General features: G+C 48.4%; 1 protein-coding gene across 1 annotated transcript; it reads left to right on the plus strand.

Moving 5' to 3' along the window:
- The first annotated feature begins 552 nt into the window (after positions 1-552).
- On the plus strand, positions 553-23,234 carry LOC144733130 (E3 ubiquitin-protein ligase TRIM58-like). Its single transcript, XM_078614892.1, has 6 exons — positions 553-1,141; positions 2,999-3,094; positions 3,518-3,751; positions 4,861-4,883; positions 6,150-6,265; positions 22,035-23,234. Exons 1-6 carry the CDS (start codon positions 593-595, stop codon positions 22,589-22,591), a joined length of 1,575 nt encoding a protein of 524 aa, XP_078471018.1. The 5' UTR covers positions 553-592; the 3' UTR covers positions 22,592-23,234.
- The last annotated feature ends 1,204 nt before the right edge of the window (positions 23,235-24,438 follow it).

Raw genomic sequence — 24,438 nt, forward strand, 5'->3', positions numbered from 1 at the left:
CGGATTATGTCGAAATTTATTGCAGCCAAATACTCTAAATGCTTGATGTTGATTCTAAATGTGGATGATAAACCGGAGGATCCAGATATAAATTCCCGCGAACAAGGGGAGAGAAAGACGCAAACATTAAATATAAAGCAGCCGTAAGGCGGGCGAGATAACATCTCATAGCCATGGTGGCACCCAATCCATTGCTTTGTCTTACCATAGACACCAACGTGTGCGCTGAGCTCTGGATGGATGAGTTTATCTCTCGATACTAATCTCATGAATTAGCCACCACAGCTGACACTGATTTATATTAACAACAACACTAATTTATTTAAATGAATATATTTGTTAAAATAATAGATTCATTTGATACATTTTGTTCGTGTCCAGGTGTGTACTTTAACAATGTTAACCTTGAAGCTGCTGTTTGCACACCAAGGACATGGGTTCACATTCCTAGCAGTGTCTCGTGATGTCAGTGACGACAATGCAAATATTTTAAGTATTTTACTTCCTTCTTCACCGTCGCTATAAGAGAGAGGCCCTGATACAGCGTCTCTCTGAGCCACACAGCAATTGATCTCAGCGACACCCATGGGTCATGGCGAGCGCGACTCCCAGTGAGAGTGTGGATAGTGAGCTGCGCTGCTCCATCTGCCTGGGCACGTTCGTCTGCCCCTCCACGCTGAGCTGCGGACACTCGTTCTGCCTGCGGTGCCTGGAGGCCGCCTGGGAGACGGCGAGCAGCTTCCGCTGCCCGCAGTGCCGAGCGACCTTCCCTGTGCGACCCCAGCTGAGGAGGAACGTGGCCCTCGCCAACCTGGCGGAGCAGCTCAGAGTTGGAGACGGGATGGCCGCGGCCGTCGTTTGTGACCACTGCCAAACCCCTGCAGTGAGGACCTGCGTGAGATGTGAGATGTCCTACTGTGCGAAGCACTTGAAGCCTCACTTGGAGAATCCCAGGCTGAGAGACCACGTCCTGGTGGCTCCCATCGCGAACCTGGAGGAGCGACGGTGCCAGGAGCACAGACAGGAGCTCGTTCTTTACTGTGAACAGGATGAGAGCCCGGTCTGCACAGTGTGCACCATCGCTGGGGAACATCGAGGGCATGAGGTTATGACAATAAAGAATGCACAACAGACGAAGCAGGTGAGATATAAATCGCTGCTGTAACTAAATATCCCGCCGTGTGACTGCATCATCCTGTGTGTGTGTACTGTTCAGATAGACAGTGTGTATTTTATCATTTAGATCTGCGTATTATTAGGTACCTCCTATTGTGTCAGCATTGTGACGGTCAATCAAATCACACTGAAGAGGGTAATGTTGATTTGAATGGACAGCAAAGCAGTATGTTCCATGGTTTCGTTAGAAAACAAGGCACTTTGTGACATGGCTGGCAAAGTTGCAAAATACACTTGGCATTATAAGATTCGTACTTGTGAGTAGCAATGATGGGTAGAAAGTAATTTTGACTAACACAAGATACTTCAAACGTTAGACGGTTCAAAATTGCACTGACCGTGAACTTAAAAGAGGCAAATCAGAAGCCATTCCAGTGGGAGTGACAGGCCATCAGGCAGGGTTTGATTGTCCGTAGGGCAGATTTAGATTTGATTATGTTGCCATGTTTGGTGTCTAAAATGCCACCCTGCCTCTAACATAGACGCCGTGTATTTGCATTCCATGACAGAACAGTGGATTGTGATTGAGCGCTGCCACGGTGAAGCTTGCAACCCCGAGAGCGTTTAGCCTGCCACGCTTTTATTGGCTGGTGAAATGGGGCAACAGAGTGCGGGTCTAAGGGCACACCACACCCAGACCTGGGTGGGACTTGGTGTGGGCAGAGTTTCACGTTCACAACACTTAGTCCTGCCAGTGTCAGACCCTGCGAGAGGCAATTAAATTTGGGACAGCTTAAGTCAAACATCACAATGAAGGATATTTAAGTCAATCATTTTCATCATGACTATGGATGTGATTGTTGTCGTTGTTGCTGCAGGAAATATTCCTTGTATCGTTCTATCAGTATTATAGTGTTAATGTTGACAATGTTGCTTTTCTAGCTACTGATAATATTATTCTGCATATTCAACTCTGGCTGTCACTTGATGATGCTGGTTGTTGTAATTACCAGCGAAACGTCATGGTACTTGAATTGTAAATGTTGTAGTGGGTTTCCTCTCCAACACACCGGTGTTCTAAACTCTTAACTAATTGGCATGTTTTGGTTACATGGCAAACTTTACTCATGGCTGTCTCGCGTGGCAGCGGGTTTAATGATGCATTTATATTTACGCACTATTAGCCAAAAAACCTCTTCTGGATATTGGTAACGATAGCCTACGTGTTAATCTTAACCTACATGAATTTAATTGTAGAAATATTCTTAAAATTACTAGTATCACATACACTGCATTTTTAGGAATATGTTTAAACTGTGGAAGAGTGTGCGGTTGTTCCTGCTTTGGGGAACGGTGGTGTAGTGGTTAGCATGCTGCGAACCTGGTCACATGGCTCTCCCCTCCCCTGAGTCCTGTCCAACTTGTCCCAACACACGCGAGCAGCAGCCCCATCAGCACCAGAACCGTCTGCACCCTAACACAGCTCTGGCACTCAGCTTGGTTCCCTGTAATGTTTCGGATTTAAGTTTGGGTGTTTACCGCACTGTCACGCAAAGTGTGTTCTGTAGATATCTCGGGGGGTTATGGTTGTCGGTTCCGCGAGATTACATTGTTAGAAAAAACTGGAGAAAACACGAGCGTATAAGTGGGGACTCCTCAATACACCACGCTGTGATCCAGCCACCTACCTCTGACACGGATGTTGTGCTGCTTCCTGAAGACTACAGCACAATGTGGGAGGTTGGAAGATTCAAAGGGCGATGATTATCGCTGGGCGATCCAGAAAACTGGCTTGCAAGGCTCCGGGTTAAAGACATGGGCCAGTTGATGGTGATAATGATGGGAGTACCAAACATCGCGTATTTGTCTACCGCGTGTATAGGAGGCGTTCAGACTCGAGAAGACGGGGAGAGAGAAGAAGAAGACTTCTGCAGAATCATGGACACAGCAGCTCAAGGGTGAATACAAGCGCGTGCAGGTACAGAGAGACACACAGACACGTGCAGATACAGAGAGAGACGTGACACTTTTTTGCTGATTGGCCGTGTCGCGTGGTGGAGGGTTACGACACATTTATAAATAACGCGATCTAACCCAAACACGTTGATTATGAATAATATTGGTCGTGAAAGCCTACGTGTTAAACAGACACACAGACACGTGCAGATATAGACAAACACGCAAACAATAAGGATACTCAGACTTTGGCATAAGAGTGCCCATGAATATCTTCACTAAATCTCCTCCTTTCATGCATTTCATTACTCGACGTTCTCAAAAATTAAGTCACCCGCCTCTTTGTATGTAGTTATGAGACGTGGCCGTATCGAAGTCCTTCATGAAGTCACATCGCACTCTGTCGTGTTGCGTTTCAAGAGCGCGTCATCGTATCTCTGCGTAGGAGTCTCTGCGCGGGACCAAGGCGCGGATCAGCCGAGAGTTTGAGCGCCGGAGGGAGCAGCTGAAGGAGGAGGAGAGGGAGGCGCTGGAGCGCGTGGACGAGGAGGGCCGCTCCGCGCTGTCCCGCATCCAGGCGGACATCGCTCGCTACGAGAGCAGAGCACGCGGCCTGGAGCAGGAGATCAACCAGCTGCTCGCCGCCGTCGCCGTGCAGGACCCGCTCTCCTTCCTGCAGGTGGCACCACCTCCATTCACTCGCCGTGGTGGCTAGGAGATGTTAACTACCTCGCCTGGTGTGCAGGAGGTTGTGGGTTCGATAACAACCCTGACGTCTGCTGTATATTCGGAGTTTGCATCTCTCTCTCTCCTCGTGCATGCGTGGATTTTTTTACGGTTCTCCGGGTTTTCCCTCCACATTTCGAATCAACACCACGCGTTTAGAGTATTTTGCTGCTATAAATTTACACGTGATGAGCCACTTTCTTGAGTTATCATTTGTGGCAAGGTTACTTCTGAAGCAAAGCTTTATAGCTCAATGGGCCTTACCTGATAAGGTATAAAAACTATATGTATAGTTTAAACTCACATCCTTGCTTTATCTGAGGGGTTATCTCCAACCAGCAGAGGCGCACCGCCCTGTGAGACGTTGACATTGTTGGCAATCTTATTTCAGTGTTTTTCGACCTGGGCGCAAGCGGCGGTGTCCAGAAATAGACGCGCGTTTGCTTCCGTGTGACATTCAGCCCTGGACTTGTCCAGTACATCGCCATTTACCTCGCCTGCTATGCAGAAGGTCGTGTGTTTGACCCCGACCCTGACGATACCTGCTGCAAATTTAAACTTTGCATTTTTCTCACTCTCTCTCTCCCCATGGTCCCATAGATTTTTCTCCGGCTCCTCTGATTTTTCTTCCACATTTATAATGAACATCACACTTTCAGAGTATTAGGCAGCCACTATAAATTCCCACGTGATAAGCCACTTCGTTGAGCTGTCATTTGTGATAGCCAGGTTGCGTATGAAAAAGAGCGACATAGTTCAATGGGCCTTACCTGATAAAATGTTAAAAAGTTAAGTTTATTGAGAGTTCAATACATGAGTTGTTGCGCATTATGAAACCATTCGTGTAGGTGCTGGACTAGGCCTGTTTAGAGTGGTTTTGTCATATTTAGACGTCAGTCCGTGTTCAGTTAAACTAACCCTGTTTTTCACCATTATCAGTGTGCAGGTATTTGATAATTCCCTGATGTCGCACTCCGCTGTAAACAGCAGGTGACTGTGTGGAGGTGGGGCATCTGTTTATGATGTCAATGTTAATGTGAAATGCGGATTTGTGTTTTTCAGGATCCCCTGCATGAGAGTCTCAGGTCAGTACCTACCCAGACTCAAACTCGAGCTCTGGCTGCCACCTTGTGGACAAATAATTGAACGGTCGTGATGTGATTCCAAATTAACCCCTTTATGCAGTTGGAACCCATATAGTCTATTGTATCCCGTACGGGCAGACCTCGGGTTACGCACGTAGTTTGTTCGTGAGACTCGTTCGTAAGTCGAACGGTTTGTAAGTCGGAAAATAATAATGCACCGTATTAAAATTCTGACACGGTTATAAAATGTGTTACGGTTCAACAAAGAGGGAAGCATTGTTAAACTCATAATAAAGAAGAAATGTTATACATTTGCATCTAACAATGTAAATTTTTTTTTTTACTGTATAGTAAATTAAACATAAAATAACATAGAAAAGAAAATGTATGTTCACTTACATTGATGCTGGCCTGTAGTCGGAAGGGTGGCAATGAGTCACCACAACAAACGTGGCACGCATGCACACACAAAGACAAAGACACCCCGACGACAACAATCCCCCGTGTAGCCTTAACAGGCTGTTTGGGGCAAGTTCTCTCAGCGAGCAGCGCCTAAGATGGCCGCTACTGTGGCACACGAGGGGTGGGTGGCCAGCGTCACGGCCTGCTGCTTTTGTCTCCCTGGTGGTGATGTTTACGCACCACACCAGGTACTGGTTTTGGCGTGAGCAAGAATCGACCTCTGGTCAATGCTTTCGTAGTGCAGTGCACTCACCGCTACACTACTGCTCCCCTACCGCTCCCCACACCAATACCAATACCCGTCATTCGCCACTAAGTGACGGTCACGTTACCACGGCGCCTATGCCAGGCCAAGTGCACTTTGAGGCCACGTGAAATGTCGAAGGGCTCGCTGACAGGAGGTCTCGGGACAGACCCAGCACATGGGTTGGCTTTGACTGAGATGACTGGTAGATGCACCAGCTGTACCCCCCACACTTTTACACACACACACACACAATGTCCGTACACACGCAAACACTCCCAGCACGAGGCCGACTCATTACACCTGGCATAGGATCGCTTCATTGAACAAAAAAGTTCTGCGGTTCAGTTTGCAACTGCGAGTTTGCATTTTAAGTCAAAGTTATTTTTTATTTCATGGGAGCTGGTTTGTAAGTACGGGCGTTCACAAGTTGAGTGCTGCCTATTTTGTCCATTTGTAGAGAGACATGAACCATCATTAGACTCTGTGTGTCTCGTGCTGTGTGTAGAAAGACATGGACCCTCATTAGACTCTGTATGTGCCCCGTGCTATGAGTGCAGAAGGAGCTCCGTCTCTCAGGAGACTCAGGATGACCCAGCCCCTGTCTCCAGCGGCCTGAACCTCGCAAAAGTAATCTCAGGGGGAGGCGTCAGAACGAATCTCCTGGCTGATGTGTGTAAGTCTCTCTGCTTCACTCACAGCTGCAGCCCCATTCGCTACAAACACAATATCAGCACCACGAGGCGGCGGGCCTGTGTCGTGCGTTTAAGCCAGGCGAGAGTGCACAGGCACTTGCCAACTTGGGAGGGAGAGACGTGAGGTGGATTCAGCGATAAACACGGTTACCGAGGTGATAACAAAGAGAGCCTCAGTGTATCATGAGGTGCATCACGCAGCGGGCAAAGTGTTCATTGAGAGCAGCACGGTGGCCGTCTAAGCCAGGGGTCGATAGCCAAAATAACAATAAGATAATTTTGTTTGAATCCAGTATGTAAAAAGACAACTCTATATTTCAAAAGCCACCACAATGCATGAGGTGAACACGAGACGGTGGTGACCTTGAGAAATAACATCACGAAGCGGTCCCTGAAGGAGAGCCGCAGGTTACAGACCTCTGGTCTAGGGAGATCAATCGTCGTGCAGAGTCTCTGCATTGAATGTCAACACTGGTGACCGTAGGGCACCCTCAGGCGGGCACCCGTTCTGTCACGCGGGGGGGGGGGAGCGGAGGAGGGTGACGGTGCTGGCTGCTGAGTTGGACTCAGGGCTGATGTAAGCCGAACACGTTGCGTGCTGCAGGTGTTCATAACAAGGTACAGTAGAAATAATATATTTTACCCTTTCTGGCAATAAAACAGCTGTGTTAAGATGTTGAAACACCAAACTGAAACCTTTTGCAAGGAATCATGTCTGCATTAACCACATATGTGTGGGGAACATGCAAACAAAAAACCTATTATATTTTGATACTGGAAAGGGAGGTCCCATGATGTAGCTGCTCACCCCAAGCTCTCAATGTCCTGATAGTGGCATTGCCCTTGTGCTGTTCGCCTTTTGGGCGTTGTCCTCTGGTCTAACGCTGTTTGAGACGAGGCTCTCAAGAAAGCTGTCTCTGGTGTGGACCAATCAGTTTCAAAGACAATGCATCATATACTACCAGAGCATTTTTTGGTTTGCATGTTCACCACAAATGTAGTAAATGCAGACATGATTCCTTGAAAAAGGTTTCAGTTTGGTGTTTTAACATCTTAACTCAACTGTTTTATTGCCAGAAAGGGTGAAACCTATTCTTATATTTTGATACTGGCAAGGGAGGTCCCATGAAGGTAGAGCGATTATTGTCGGGGTACAACTCTCACAGAGCAGAGTGTGTGGGAGTCAGAGAGGACTGGGATTAAACAACTGAGATACAAAGAAGGGCGGGGTGGAGACTGAATGCAATAGAAAAATCATCACCCAGGCAGCCTTCACAGTCTGTAATTATTATCACATTGCCGACTTCAAGACGTGCATTAATTGGGCTATTTATTGCTAGATGCTGGACCACAATTCTTAAAATGATGCCCAGAGCTTAGAGAGGTGGGCGCCACGGTGACGAGATGTTCACTACCTCGCCTGACATACAGGAGGTCGTGGGTTCGATTCCAACCCTACCAGTCCCTGCTGTATGTTCGGAGTCTGCATCTCTCTCTCTCTCTCCTCGTGGTGGTGGCGTGAGTTTTTCTCTGGGTCCTCCGGTTTTTCCCTCTACATTTAGAATCAACATCACACGTTTAGAGCATGATAAGCCATTTCAATCTTAATTTAGGAGCTTTCGTGACTGCAGGAATTATTCTTTGGTTCTTTTCGGTTAAGTCACGTCAAAAAATAAAATAATAAATTAAAATAAAATAACATATTACGACGTTTCGATTGCAACACAAGCAATCATCATCGTCTTCTTGGTTCTTTCGGTAAAGTCACGTAGAAGGGAAGTAATAAAATAATAAAAATAAAACATAATAAAACAATTCTCACGACGTTTCGGAGGCAACACAAGTCTCCGTCATCAGGTGGGACCGTCACAGCCAGATTAGCTGCATCAAGTGAGGCAATGATTCAAGATGTAATTCCTTAAAAGCGAGTTGAGGGGGGGAGGAGAGGGAGGGGGGAGCTCATCAGACTATGGTAGCCAATGAATGGAACGTATCGGGAGGGAGGGGGGGCGAGGCCAAAAGGGTGGGCGACGGCGTGCAAGCGATTGTGCGCAAGCGGCTAATTACTGCACACGCCAACGCAATGGAGCGATTATGCGCAAGCGGCCAACTGCCGCACACGCCAACACAATGTCCATTGTGTTGGCGATTATGCGCAAGCGGCCAACTGGAGCGATTATGCGCAAGCGGCCAACTGCCGCACACGCCAACACAATGGACATTGCCGCACACGCCAACACAATGGACATTGTGTTGGCGTGTGCGGCAGTTGGCCGCTTGCGCATAATCGCTCCAGTTGGCCGCTTGCGCATAATCGCTCCATTGCGTTGGCGTGTGCAGTAATTAGCCGCTTGCGCACAATCGCTTGCACGCCGTCGCCCACCCTTTTGGCCTCGCCCCCCCTCCCTCCCGATACGTTCCATTCATTGGCTACCATAGTCTGATGAGCTCCCCCCTCCCTCTCCTCCCCCCTCAACTCGCTTTTAAGGGATTACATCTTGAATCATTGCCTCACTTGATGCAGCTAATCTGGCTGTGACGGTCCCACCTGATGACGGAGACTTGTGTTGCCTCCGAAACGTCGTGAGAATTGTTTTATTATGTTTTATTTTTATTATTTTATTACTTCCCTTCTACGTGACTTTACCGAAAGAACCAAGAAGATGAATCCCTGCAGTCACGAAAGCTTTAAATCGAAAAAAAATCATCATCGTGCCGCGTTGTCAGTTTACTTACAATAGGAGTACGTTGGCATGCAGTCTTTGATATGCTTGATTCTCTCCGCCCTCTCCCTCTCCCCGTCCCCACCCCCTCCTCTCTATATTTAAGGGACCGTCACAGAAACGACCCCTCTCTTTGTGCCGATTTGTGTCCTCTCTCTGTGTGCCGTTGTGATGTCTGTCTGCTTGTATGTCTGTCTATAGTTTACTAGTTAGATTTTTGTTGCTCACACTTAAAATTCTAACTTAGCAAATTTTGAAACACGTAATCAACCAGGCTATGCGTTAATTGTGTGTTAACCGACTCTCTGTGTTGTATTACATCACATTTCGATATTTTACTAGGTTATTTAATTTTCGTGTGCCTGCCTCCTAATTTTCAGGCTTGCGTGCCCGTGCCGCGTTGTCAGCTTGCTCCTCTCTCTGTGTGCCGTTGTGATGTCTGTCTGCTTGTATGTCTGTCTATAGTTTTTTTCTAGTTAGATTTTTGTTGCTATTTCTTTTATGCCTGATGATGATTGCTTGTGTTGCAATCGAAACGTCGTAATATGTTATTTTATTTTAATTTATTATTTTATTTTTAGACGTGACTTAACCGAAAAGAACCAAAAAATAAGCCATTTCGTTGAGCTGTCATTTGTGGCCAGGACACTGAGAAAAAATGAACAACTAAATAGCTCAGTGGGCCTTACCTGGTAAAATAAAAAATATTTAAAAGTTTTTTTTTATTAATTTATAAAAGGATGCTCAGAGACCCACACTGCAGCAGAGCTGTAATGAGCTGTAGGAGTGACTAGACACAGTGTAGTCACACACCAAGATGGTGAAGTGCACGCTCCAGTACAAGCACTGTTGTTTACACCACGGTGGCGATGTAGATGTTAACTACCTTGCCTGGTACACAGAATGTCGTCGGCTCAATCCCGACCCTAACGCCTGCTGTCTATTTGAAGTCTGCATGTTCTCTCCGTGGTTGAGTGGATATTTCTCCTGGTCCACGAGGTTTTCTGTCTACATTTAGAAAAATGTGTTTAGAGTTAGTAATTGTGTACGTGTACTAGTAATGTATGTGTACACAAATACGAATGAATGCTAATATGTGTACACCACTAATAACGAATGTTAGTATGTGTACACAGATACTGAAGAATATTAGTATTTCTACACTAATACTAGCTAATATTAGTTTGTGTACACTAATACTAACTAATATTAGTATATATACACTAATACTAACGAATATTAGTATGTGTACACTAATACTAAAGAATATTAGTATGTGCACACTAATACTAACTAATATTAGTATATGTACACCAATACTAACGAATATTAGTATATGTACACTAATACTAACGAATATTAGTATGTGTACACTAATACTAACGAATATTAGTATGTGTACACTAATTCTAACTAATATTGGTATGTGTACACTAATACTAACGAATATTAGTAAGTGTACACTAATACTAACTAATATTAGTTTGTGTACACTAATACTAACTAATATTAGTATGTGTACACTAATACTAACGAATATTAGTATGTGTACACTAATACTAACGAATATTAGTATGTGTACACTAATACTAACGAATATTAGTATGTGCACACTAATACTAATGAATATTAGTATGTGTACACTAATACTAACGAATATTAGTGTGTGTACACTAATACTATCGAATATTAGTATGTGTACACTAATACTAACGAATGTTGGTATATGTACACTAATACTAACGAATATTAATATGTGTACACTAATACTAACGAATATTAATATGTGTACACTAATATTAACGAATATTAGTGTGTGTACACTAATACTAACTAATATTAGTATGTACACTAATACTAACTAATATTAGCATGTGTACACTATAACTAACTAATATTAGTTTGTGTAGACTAATAATAACGAATATTAGTTTGTGTACACTAATACTCACTAATATTAGTATGTGTACACTATAACTAACTAATATTAGTTTGTGTACACTAATACTGACGAAAATTAGTTTGTGTACACTAATACTAACGAATATTAGTATATGTACACTAATACTAACGAATATTAGTGTGTGTACACTAATACTAACGAATATTAGTTTGTGTACAATAATACTAACGATTATTAGTATATGTACACTAATACTAACGAATATTGGTGTGTGTACACTAATACTGCCGAATATTAGTTTGTGTACACTAATACTAACGAATATTAGTGTGTGAACACTAATACTAACGAATATTAGTGTGTGTACACTAATACTAACGAATATTAGTGTGTGTACACTAATACTAACGAATATTAGTTTGTGTACACTAATACTAACGAATATTAGTATATGTACACTAATACTAACTAATATTAGTATGTGTACACTAATACTAACTAATATTAGTATGTGTACACTAATACTAACGAATATTAGTGTGTGCACACTAATACTAACTAATATTAGTATGTGTACACTAATACTAACGAATATTAGTATGTGTACACTAACACTAACTAATATTAGTATGTGTACACTAATACTAACTAATATTAGTTTGTGTACACTAATACTAACGAATATTAGTTTGTGTACACTAATACTAACGAATATTAGTTTGTGTACACTAATACTAAGGAATATTAGTATGTGTACACTAATACTAACGAATATTAGTTTGTGTACACTAATACTAACTAATATTAGTATGTGTACACTAATACTAACAAATATTAGTATATGTACACTAATACTAACTAATATTAGTATGTGTACACTAATACTAACGAATATTAGTTTGTGTACACTAATACTAACTAATATTAGTATATGTACACTAATACTAACTAATATTAGTTTTTGTACACTAATACTAACGAATATTAGTTTGTGTACACTAATACTAACGAATATTAGTATATGTACACTAATACTAACTAATATTAGTTTGTTTACACTTGCTAACTAATATTAGTATGTGTACACTAACACTAACTAATATTAGTATGTATACACTAATACTAACTAATAGTATTATGTGTACACTAACACTAACTAATATTAGTGTGTATACACTAATACTAACTAATATTAGTACGTGTACACTAATACTAACTAATATTAGTGTGTGTACACTAATACTAACGAATATTAATTTGTGTACACTAATACTAATGAATATTAGTATGTGTACACTAATACTAACGAATATTAGTGTAGTGGTGATACGCGCTGGGTGTATATGTCGTGTGCCAGCGCGTATGTATGGGTGTGTGTGTGGTGACGCGCGCTGACGGGGAGGAGCAGGCGTCAGTGCGCGGGTGGGGGTAGTGCTGCTGATTGGCTGTGTGCCGGTGACGCGCCCAGAGGGAGTGATCGGGTAGCAGCGCGGTGTGATTGGTCGGGGAGTGGAAACACGCGCTGAGCGGAACCGGATCGTAGGGATAGCGCGTGGGGATTGGGTAACTGAGGAGCGGTGCCGACGTTGAGGTCCGCATCCGCTCCGTCTCCCGGGAAGAAGGGGTATATAGGGTGATGCACAGAGGAGCAGGAGCAGAAGTGGAACCATCTAAGAATGAAGACGAAGGTGCAGAGATAGAGCCCGGAGAGGAGAGTAATGGAGAGTAATGGAGAGTAGAGGAGAGTAAGGTATAAGTGTGTAGCCAGCGAGAGAGAACGGTCTACACGAGCTGAGTAATGTATAGTGTGTAGCCAGCGAGAGAGAACGGTCTACACGAGCTGAGTAATGTATAGTGTGTAGCCAGCGAGAGAGAACGGTCTACACGAGCTGAGTAATGTATAGTGTGTAGCCAGCGAGAGAGAACGGTCTACACGAGCTGAGTAATGTATAGTGTGTAGCCAGCGAGAGAGAACGGTCTACACGAGCCGAGTATGCATACGGTGTAGCCAGAGAGAGAGGAAGGTCTACACGAGCCGAGTATGCATACGGTGTAGCCAGAGAGAGAGATGCAAAGTCTACACGAGGCGAGTGGAGAGTGTAGCAGAGGCGCAGAGTCTACACGAAGCGAGAGAGGAGTGTAGCCGAGGCGCGGAGTCTACACGAGGCACAGAGAGCCAGCAGCACAGAATCCAGAGTCAAGAGAAGCGCATTGTGAAGAAGAGAGGCCACGCGTTGTATTGTTACAAGTCAAGATTTAATAAAAGAAGTGTGTTCCCGTCAAGGAGTTTCCTGCCGTCATTTTCCAATACTTCATCTGGCGTCAGAAGTGAAACGGGCTTCCAAGTATGGAGACGAGGAAGACCCGTAGGACCCACGGGATTGACCGCGAGGAAGACCTGGACGACTCGGGGCCGCTGGTGGCGGGGGGTGAGGAAGAGGACTTGCCCACGCTGCAGGGTCCGTCGACGGCGCCGGCCGAGCGACCGGGGACAGACGCCGGGCTTCGTGAGGCGCACTCCAGACTGGCGGAGCTGCTGCTCGCCGCCGCGTCCATCTTGGCGGAGATCAGCTCGTCGGGAGGAGCGGGGACGGTGGGGGACATTTTACAAGGTCGCCCCGCAGATTCCCGCCAAAACGAATGGGGGATTCCCGCCATTGCGCCTGGGCCTACTTTTGGCGGGAACGGCGAGCGCCACGTGGTGGTGGGTTCCCAAGCGCGCGCATCGACGTCATCAGCGCGCGAGGGGGTCCGCCATCTTACGTCTGCTGCTGGAGCCGCCATCTTAGACACCGACGGACAGGCGGAGAGGAACCACGAGGCGGATGACTTCATTTTTCAGCAGCGCCTGCCCACGTTGTCAGCCTTCAAGGCGGAAGGCGGAGACTGGGGCCAATTTCAGCGAAGGTTTTTGGCGCATCAAGAGATGTCAGCGTGGTCCGATGCTACGGCGCTGCGGGCATTGCCCGCCATGCTGGACGACGATGCGCTCGCGGCCTTCAGGGCTGCACGGAAGTCGGACCGCTCCACGCTGAAGGATGCGCTGGGTTTGTTGGCCAGGGTCTACGGGCCTCCCTCTACGTGCCGCCATCAGTTCTACGCAAGACGGAAAGCGGCCACGGAGACCGCGCTGGCCTATCGCACGGCGTTGCTGGCTCTTGCTGATGCTGCGTTCCCTCGGATGGACGAGGAGGGCCAAGACGCGATGGTTTTGGAGCAGCTGCTCAAGTTGGCGCAGGACCTGGGGGTCCCTATCAACACAGCTGACGAGATTGATATTTCTTCTTTGAGAGTCGCCACGAGTATTCAAGCGCACGAGGCCCTACAACGGAAGCAAGGCGTTGGTTGCAACGCTGCTGTCGTCGCAGCCCCGGGTTTGGTGGTCGCCGAACCCCAAGTCGTCAGCCCACGAGAGGAGGCGTTCGCCACGGGACGACCAGGGGACTGGAGGCCGGGGGCCCGGTCGCCTCTGCGATCGGGCCGAAAGTCGGAGCAACCAAGATCTACTCCGACCCTCGTCACGTGCTATAACTGCGGCCTCCGGGGCCACGTGGCGTCCGGGTGCCGCGCTCCGCGGCAGCGCGCCATGGGAGCTCGGCTGGACGACGACCGAGAGCCCAAGTCATCTCTACAATCCCCGGCAAGTCGCGGCACCTCACACGCTCGGCCTGTTTATTCGGCACACATGGGACGCCGCGTTGCGGCGGAGGAGGGCCGGTTAAGGTTCGGGGATTCGGTTCGGCGAGGGGGGTTCGGCCGGGACCAGGGAGACATTGAATGGGCGGAATTGGGGCATAGAATTGTGGCTGCTTCGGCGGGTTCGTCCGTTGTTACGGGATCTATTGATGGGGTTGAGATTAGGGTGTTAGTGGACACGGGGGCATCGGCAACTATTATATCGGACCTCATTTATAATATTCTTCCGGTCCAATGTCGTCCGCTGCTTCCAGTGGATGTGCCATTTTACGCCGCTAATGGGGGATCGTTGGGCATTATCGGTCAGGTTAGGGCGTCCATTTGCATTGGAGATATCAAATTGTCGGGACCCGTTTTCGTTTCGTCTTCTTTGGCAGTTCCGTGTCTTTTGGGCACTGACTTTTTGGCTAAAATGCCCATTAAAATTCTTATCGATCAACGATGCATTGAACTGCCATCGGGTCGCCGGATTTCATTTTTGACGGGCCCTACTGACATTCGGACGGCGTGCGCTACGATACAAGCGGTGGCGACGCAGACAGTGCAAGTGCCCCCGGGTTCACAGATGTTGATTCCCCTCCGGTTGCGGAAACCATGGGTGAGGGAGGCTTCGGGACAGAGTATGCTTTTGGGTCCTTCTAACAAGGCTGTCGGGGGTCTTGATTTATCGGTGGCTCACACTTTGGTGCGGGCTGACAGGGATCCGTTTGTGATGGTTTTGAACGCGGGGTCGCGACCAGCTGTCATTCCGCAGGGCACCGTGCTGGCTCACGCGGCGCAGGTCCCTGGGGATGATGGGTTGGTTGCGCAGGTGGGCTCGAGCCCCGCGCGGAACGTTGAGCCAAGGGAAGACCTTGAGTGGGTCCATTCGTTATGTGCCGCCTCGGACGATTTGTCGGCGGCGCAGTTGGGTGCGCTGCGCGAGTTGCTCATTGAATTCTCTGATGTATTCAGTAAACATAAGTATGACATTGGGTGCACGGATTTGTTGCACCATCACATTGAAACGGGCGATGCGGCGCCGGTCAGGCTAAATCCCTTCCGACTGAGTCCCGTGGAGAAGGAACATGTTCAGTCGGCTGTTAACGATATGCTAGAAGCCGATATTATTTCGCCCTCCTCTAGCCCGTGGGGAGCGCCTATTGTGCTGGTTAAGAAGCAGGACGGGTCCCTGCGATTCTGCGTTGATTTCCGTCGCCTGAATAAGATCTCTGTGGCTGACGCGTATCCGCTCCCCAGGATGGATGAGTCCCTCGATGCATTGTCTGGTGCGCGATATTTTTCGACTCTTGATTTGTTATCGGGGTTTTGGCAGTTGCCGCTCGACGAAGAGTCGAAACCTAAGACAGCATTTCGGACTCCAGGGGGGCTGTTCCAGTTTAACCGGTTACCCATGGGACTTCACTCCTCTCCAGCGACGTTTCAGCGACTTATGGAGCTGGTTTTGTCGGGCTTGCAGTGGGATACATGCTTGATTTATATGGACGATGTCATTGTTTTCAGTAAAACGTTTGTGGAACACCTCCGGCGATTGAGAGGGGTGTTCTTGCGAATGCGATCGGCTAAGTTGAAATTTAAACCGGCCAAATGTCACCTCCTTCGTAGGTCCGTTAGATACTTGGGTCACATTGTCGATTCTTCGGGGATCTCCACCGATCCCGCGAAGACGGATTGTGTCGGTTCGTGGCCGACACCTACGTCCGTTTCCGACGTGCGTAGTTTCATTGGGTTTGCTTCTTATTATCGGCGGTTCGTTGAGCACTTCGCCACTATTGCAAAACCCTTGCACGCTCTAACGGCGAAGGGAGTGAAGTTCAAATGGGGACCGGAGGAGGAGGCCGCGTTTCGCTCCCTCCGGGACGCCTTGGTGGGTGCCCCACCCTTGTGTTATCCCGATTTTGCCAGTCCCTTTTTGCTGGACACGGATGCTAGCAACACGGGCATTGGGGGGGTGCTATCCCAAGTCGTTGGGGGTGTCGAAAGAGTTGTCGCCTACGGTAGTAGGGTGTTGTCTCCGGCGGAGCAGCGCTACTGTGTCACCCGTCGCGAGCTGCTTGCCATTGTTTTTTTTGTGCAGCAGTTTAGGCCATATCTTTATGGTCGTCACTTTACAGTCCGAACGGACCACGCGGCGCTACAGTATTCATTGAGGGTCGCCCAGCCCTCGGGCCAGTTGTCGCGTTGGTTGGAAGTCCTCCAGGACTATCAGTTTACGACTACGTACCGTAAGGGGTTGCGACACACGAATGCCGATTGCTTGTCGCGGTTGTTGCCTTGTGATGAATGCGCGTGTTTGTCGGGATCGGCGCGCTGTAAACCGACGCTTGCGGGGGAGATGGGGGCACTGGCTGCGACAGCGGGCGCACCGATCGGGGATGATTCCACTGCCTCTCAGGGTCGGGACTCGCTGCTCTCGCTGTCGCTCAGCGAATGGGGCCGCCTCCAGATGGCGGACAGCTCGCTGCTAGCATTGCGCCGCAAGGTTGGGGGTCCCGAGGGGGACCAGGAGCGTACCGGCTCCTATGTACTTGAGCAGGGCGTGTTATTGAAATGGGACAGTTTGTCCCGGCGGAACGCACTCGTGGTGCCTTCCGCTGTGAGGGGGAGGGTTGTCTTGGCGGCACACGAACGCCTCTTGCACTTGGGAGTTAACAAGACGCTTGCCCTGCTTCAGCGTGACTATTACTGGCCGGGAATGGGAAGTGATGTGGTGCATATTCTGAAGGGGTGCGTTGAGTGCGCCAGGCGTAAACCACCGGCCGTGGCAGCTAATCCACCGCTGCAATCTATTCAGGTCTCGCGTACCAACGAGCTCGTTGCACTCGATATTTTGGGGCCCTTCCCAGTCACGCCGAGAGGGAATAAATATTTGTTAGTGGGGGTCGAATACTTTACCCGATGGCCTATGGCGTGGCCTCTCGCTAACCAGTCGGCAGCGGCTGTGATGGATGCCTTCGTCCAGGGCTATGTCCTGGACAAGGGGGCTCCCGAACGCCTGCTGACCGACCAAGGTAAAAATTTTTCGAGTAAATTGTTGCAAGAGGTGTGCGATCTGTTGGGTACCAAGAAGGTGCGTACCTCCCCGTACCACCCGCAGACTGACGGGATGGTGGAGAGACTCCACAAAACCTTGACTTCCATGCTGTGCCAGCAGGTGTGCGAGGCACATGTAGATTGGGACCTGCAGGTCCCGGGAGTCCTTGCCGCGTATAGAATGGCCCCCCATGCAGCTACGGGGTTTTCCCCATTCTATTTGATGTACGGTCGGGAAGCTGACCCGCCAATAGAAACGCAACTTGGCCTGTCCGCTCCACGAACTAATTCTAATTTGGCAGAACATATTAAGTTTAATATTCACAAGCTGACAGAGGCGAGGGAGGCCACACGGCTTAATTCGCGGGCTCGCCAAATTGCTAATGAACGGTTGCGGGCACGGAAGGTGTCCATGCACGAATGGAAACCAGGTGACAGGGCCTGGCTGCATTGCCCTCAGGCACCCTTGGCTACGTCGCCTAAATTGTTGAGACCGTGGAGGTGACCCGTGGAGGTCGTGCGCGTTGCACGGCCCCAGTGCGTTCAGATAAAGTGGGGAAAGCGCCGTTGGTACGTTCACCCCTCCCGACTGAAACCGTTCTCGCCTCCATATGGCCTCCCCTTGTGTCGTGATGGCCGGGCGTGTGACGTGACCGGCGACCCAGAGGGGGAAATGTCTCTGCCTGATCCACACGTATTTTCGCCTGATCTGCTCCCAGGTGTCTCGGAACTGACAGCTGCCGATCACCGGCGGCCGGATCTCCGCGGCGGGGCCGGCCCTTTCAGGCCCGTTCCGCGCCGTCTGGAGCAGCCGGAACCGCCGGACGGTCGTCAGTGTCCCGCCCCATACGATGGACCAGCCAGACGGACTCGCGCCAGGTCGTGCTACTTTGCATGACCTGCCTCGTGAGGAGTCGGGGCAGTTGGAGCGCCTCGTCACTGCGTGTAGTCGCAGGGACGTGGGGCGCGTTCGTTTCGAATTTGCTCGTATCGTGTTATTGTTGACTTTTCGGGTTCATTGTCAATCTGTACATAGTTATTCTTGTTGTTGTTGTTGTTGTGTTATGTTACGGGGCACACTCGGGGGGTTATGGGGTTTTTTTTTGTTGGTTGTCGTTTTATCGTCGCGGTTGGTTGTTGTTAGCAGCCGGGCCGGCTGCGAGCTATGTGGGAGGGGGTGATGTAGTGGTGATACGCGCTGGGTGTATATGTCGTGTGCCAGCGCGTATGTACGGGTGTGTGTGTGGTGACGCGCGCTGACGGGGAGGAGCAGGCGTCAGTGCGCGGGTGGGGGTAGTGCTGCTGATTGGCTGTGTGCCGGTGACGCGCCCAGAGGGAGTGATCGGGTAGCAGCGCGGTGTGATTGGTCGGGGAGTGGAAACACGCGCTGAGCGGAACCGGATCGTAGGGATAGCGCGTGGGGATTGGGTAACTGAGGAGCGGTGCCGACGTTGAGGTCCGCATCCGCTCCGTCTCCCGGGAAGAAGGGGTATATAAGGTGATGCACAGAGGAGCAGGAGCAGAAGTGGAACCATCTAAGAATGAAGACGAAGGTGCAGAGATAGAGCCCGGAGAGGAGAGTAATGGAGAGTAATGGAGAGTAGAGGAGAGTAAGGTATAAGTGTGTAGCCAGCGAGAGAGAACGGTCTACACGAGCTGAGTAATGTATAGTGTGTAGCCAGCGAGAGAGAACGGTCTACACGAGCTGAGTAATGTATAGTGTGTAGCCAGCGAGAGAGAACGGTCTACACGAGCTGAGTAATGTATAGTGTGTAGCCAGCGAGAGAGAACGGTCTACACGAGCTGAGTAATGTATAGTGTGTAGCCAGCGAGAGAGAACGGTCTACACGAGCCGAGTATGCATACGGTGTAGCCAGAGAGAGAGGAAGGTCTACACGAGCCGAGTATGCATACGGTGTAGCCAGAGAGAGAGATGCAAAGTCTACACGAGGCGAGTGGAGAGTGTAGCAGAGGCGCAGAGTCTACACGAAGCGAGAGAGGAGTGTAGCCGAGGCGCGGAGTCTACACGAGGCACAGAGAGCCAGCAGCACAGAATCCAGAGTCAAGAGAAGCGCATTGTGAAGAAGAGAGGCCACGCGTTGTATTGTTACAAGTCAAGATTTAATAAAAGAAGTGTGTTCCCGTCAAGGAGTTTCCTGCCGTCATTTTCCAATACTTCATTAGTGTAGTGGTGATACGCGCTGGGATAGGGATCGTGTGCCAGCGCGTGGTGATTGGCTGTGTGCCGGTGACGCGCTGGAGAGGGAGTGATCGTGTGGCAGCGCGGCGTGATTGGTTGTGGGGTGGAAACACGCGCTGGGGGAAAGGGATCGTAGGACACAGCGCGTCGTGATTGGTTAGCTAAGGAGCGATGCTCACGTCGAAGTCCGCATCCGCTCCGTCTCCCGGGAGACGGGACTATATAAGGGGATGCACACAGGAAGACGGGGAGAGATGTAACCAGCGAAGGCTGAAGACGGAGAGGAAGAGAGAGGGCCTGCGGTACCTAGTCCCGCTGTCCTATAGGGACCGGGACTCTGTGTAGCCCGAGACGTAGTGCAGTGTGAGCAGGCAGTGTGAGCATGCGGTGTGAGCATGCAGAGTGTGTAGCCAGGGACATAGGGTCTACACGAGCTAAGTGAAGAGTGTGTAGCCAGGGACATAGGGTCTACACGAGCTAAGTGAAGAGTGTGTAGCCAGGGACATAGGGTCTACACGAGCTAAGTGAAGAGTGTGTAGCCAGGGACATAGGGTCTACACGAGCTAAGTGAAGAGTGTGTAGCCAGGGACATAGGGTCTACACGAGCTAAGTGAAGAGTGTGTAGCCAGGGACATAGGGTCTACACGAGCGAAGCGAAGTGTGTGTGTAGCGAGAGGCATAGTGTCTACACGAGCGAAGCGAAGTGTGTGTGTAGCGAGAGGCATAGAGTCTACACGAGTTGAGAGAAGTGCGTAGTCAGAAGAAGAGAGACCACACGTTGTGTCGAGACCGTAGTCGGAAGAAGAGAGACCACACGTTGTGTCGAGACCGTAGTCGGAAGAAGAGAGACCACACGTTGTATCGTAACAAGTTAAGATTTAATAAAAAGTGTGTTACCCGTCAAGAAGTTTCCTGCCGTCATTTTCCATACTTCATTAGTATGTGTACACTAATACTAACTAATATTAGTATGTGTACACTAATACTAACTAATATTAGTGTGTGTACACTAATACTAACGAATATTAGTTTGTGTACACTAAACACTAACTAAAATTAGTATGTGTACACTAATACTAACGAATATTAGTATGTGTACACTAATACTAACGAATATTGGTTTGTGTACACTAATACTAACGAATATTAGTTTGTGTACACCAATACTAACGAATATTAGTGTGTGTACACTTATACTAACTAATATTAGTGTGTGTACACTAATACTAACTAATATTAGTATGTGTACACTAACACTAACTAATATTAGTGTGTGTACACTAATACTAACTAATATTAGTGTGTGTACACTAATACTAACTAATATTAGTATGTGTACACTAACACTAAATAATATTAGTGTGTGTACACTAATACTAACGAATATTAGTTTGTGTACACTAATACTAACTAATATTAGTGTGTGTACACTAATACTAACTAATATTAGTATGTGTACACTAATACTACTAATATTAGTATGTGTACACTAACACTAACTAATATTAGTATGTGTACACTAACACTAACTAATATTAGTATGTGTACACTAATACTAACTAATATTAGTACGTGTACACTAACACTAACTAATATTAGTATGTGTACACTAACACTAACTAATATTAGTATGTGTACACTAATACTAACTAATATTAGTACGTGTACACTAACACTAACTAATATTAGTATGTGTACACTAACACTAACTAATATAAGTATGTGTACACTAATACTAACTAATATTAGTATGTGTACACTAATACTAACTAATATTAGTACGTGTACACTAATTCTATCTAATATTAGTACGTGTACACTAATACTAACTAATATTAGTACGTGTACACTAATACTAACTAATATTAGTATATGTACACTAATACTAACTAATATTAGTATGTGTACACTAACACTAACTAATATTAGTGTGTGTACACTAATACTAACTAATATTAGTGTGTTTACACTAATACTAACTAATATTAGTGTGTGTACACTAATACTAACTAATATTAGTATGTGTACACTATTACTAACTAATATTAGTGTGTGTACACTAACACTAACTAATATTAGTGTGTGTACACTAATACTAACCAATATTCGTTTGTGTACACTAACACTAACTAATATTAGTATGTGTACACTAATACTAACTAATATTAGTATGTGTACACTAATACTCACCACAGATGGACGCTCACCGACTCTGGACACAAACTCAGCCCACGACCGCCTCCAGATTTCCTCGGATCTCAGGACGATGACACTGAGCGGTGTCTCCCAGGGTCGCCCCCATCACCCACATCGCTTTGATTTCTGGCCACAAGCGCTGTGCTCTGAGAGCTTCTCGTCGGGTCAGCACTACTGGGAGGTGGACGTGGGGAGTGCAAGGTGGTGTCGGATTGGAGTCGCGTACGGGACGATCCCACGGAGAGGGGGTGGTGCTGAGTGCAGCCTGGGAGGGAGCGACGTCTCCTGGTGTCTACAGAAACGTGGCGACAGCTTCTCAGTGCTGCATGGCGGGGTAGTGACGTCACTGTCGGTGCCGCAGCCTCCGCGGAGAGTCGGGGTCCACCTGGACTGGGACGCGGGGCTGCTGTCGTTTTACAGCGCCGACTCCATGGCGCTGTTGCACTCGTTTAATAAAACGTTCACTCAGCCCCTACACCCTGGACTGTGGGTGGGCGCGTGGTGGGATGATGTTGGTGCCTCAGTGAGGATTGTGGATCTGAGTGGCGCGTCCTGAGAGAGGTGAACGTGAACAGCGCAGAGGGCAGACGCCACCACGACGCACGGCGCTCGCCACCCTCGTTACCGCCACGCGCAGCGCCACGCCCGTGACTGGCTGGTGGCTGTCGGTGGCTCGGGGCTGCGTGGCTCTCCATCACAACCGGGGGGCTGAGCGTAAACAATCCTCACAACATTCATGGGGGGGGGGTGATAAAATAGGTACCGCTCTGTGTGTGTGAAGCCAACGTGGATGTATTCACCATGCCAGAGGAGTGTGACTGTGGTGTAGGGTGCAGTGATTAGCAATGGTGAACTGGGATGGGTTTATACACTGGTGGTGTCATGGGTTGTGGGAGAGATACAACAACAATAATATTATATTCTTTACGTTATTTCGGTAAAGTCACGTAGATAAAAAAAGAAAAAGAAAGAAAAAGATGAAAATTTTAATATTAAACATTAAATACAAATTTAAAATGAAAAACCAAAAATTCATGACGTTTTGATCGCAACACAAGCGGTCGTCATCAGTCAAGAAAAGTTTTAAGTCAAAACAATAATATTATTGATTTTAAAAAGTATAAATGTGCGCGTACGACTGTGGCAATGAACGCTTGTATCGTCGATTCTACAATAAAAATACAGAACAACAACAACAATGTAGTTGTGTACAGCGTCATTCGTGCTCACTGCATCCCGCAACGCCGTTCATTAATTAAACACGAGGAGCAAATCCTCTACACAGCCACTGCCAAGCAAATTAAATCTACAAATTAATAAACAAATAAAGAGACGGCGCCAAACACAAAAGGCGCCAACAATGTCCGAGCTGTTCAAGTTGTCTGCTGCTGCGTCATGGGCGTGGTGACGTCACCACCCAAGCTCCCATAACGCGGTGACGTCACCACGCACGCTCTCCGAACGCGGTGACGTCACCACGCACGCTCCCACAACGTGATGTCACCACGAACGCTCCCACAACGCGCTGACGTCAACACGTCTCCCCACCCCCCACGCCCGCCCCTCACCACTTCACCATCTGTGAACGCAAAGAGCTTCACAGCTCATCGGATTCCTCCTGCACCACAAACACAGATTCTGACGTTCTGGATTCCCGCCACTCGGGGAGTACCTCGCTGTGACGTTACCACGTCACCGCGTTGGCGACAACAAAAACAAACAGAGGCCCTGAGGGGCACCCTGCAGCCTCGCTGCTGTGACCCAGCACTGTGAGGGGGGGGGGGGTGACGTCACCTCGCTGCTGTGACCCAGCACTGTGGGGGGGGTTGGTGACGTCACCTCGATGCTGTGACCCAGCACTGTGGGGGGGGGTGACGTCACCACTGACGCTGCTGGGAACTTCTCGCGAGGGCGCCACGTGACCACGTGGTGCTCGTCAAGAGAAAGTGGTAGAGCAGCAACAACAACCACCACCACAACTACAACAACCACCACTACGACAACCACCACAACAACAACCACCACAACCACCACCACAACAACCACAACAATAACCAGTTCAACAACAACCACCACCAAAATCACCACCACAACAACAGCCACCAGGGGGAGGGGTAGAGGTGGGGGGGCTTGTCTGGGGGGAGGGGGCTTGGGGGTTGTCACGTGGGAGGAGGGACCCCAAAGGGGTGGGGGAGGTAGGGATGTTGGGGGTCACGTGGGGTTCATTGTTTCACTGCCGGCACTGGTCCAGAGTTGCGGACCGAGTCACGAATCGCGACCGATTCCCAGACGCCGTTTGGGTCCCTGCGCTGCCTGGAGCGGTGTTGGTGCGCGCCACGCGAGGGCGCTGCCACTCCACCTCAGGGATTCGCGGGGCGCGCTGAGCAATGAAAGTGCACGGGA

This window comes from Lampetra planeri, chromosome 45 (assembly GCF_965212315.1).
Source record: "Lampetra planeri chromosome 45, kcLamPlan1.2.h2, whole genome shotgun sequence".
Classification (NCBI taxonomy): Eukaryota; Metazoa; Chordata; class Hyperoartia; order Petromyzontiformes; family Petromyzontidae; genus Lampetra; species Lampetra planeri.

Coding starts and splice junctions, on each gene's coding strand:
- LOC144733130 (XM_078614892.1), top strand. CDS start 593: ATGGCGAGCGCGACTCCCAGTGAGAGTGTGGATAGTGAGCTGCGCTGC. Junction 1,142..2,998: donor ATGCACAACAGACGAAGCAG/GTGAGATATAAA, acceptor CCGCGTGTATAG/GAGGCGTTCAGACTCGAGAA. Junction 3,095..3,517: donor GTGAATACAAGCGCGTGCAG/GTACAGAGAGAC, acceptor ATCTCTGCGTAG/GAGTCTCTGCGCGGGACCAA.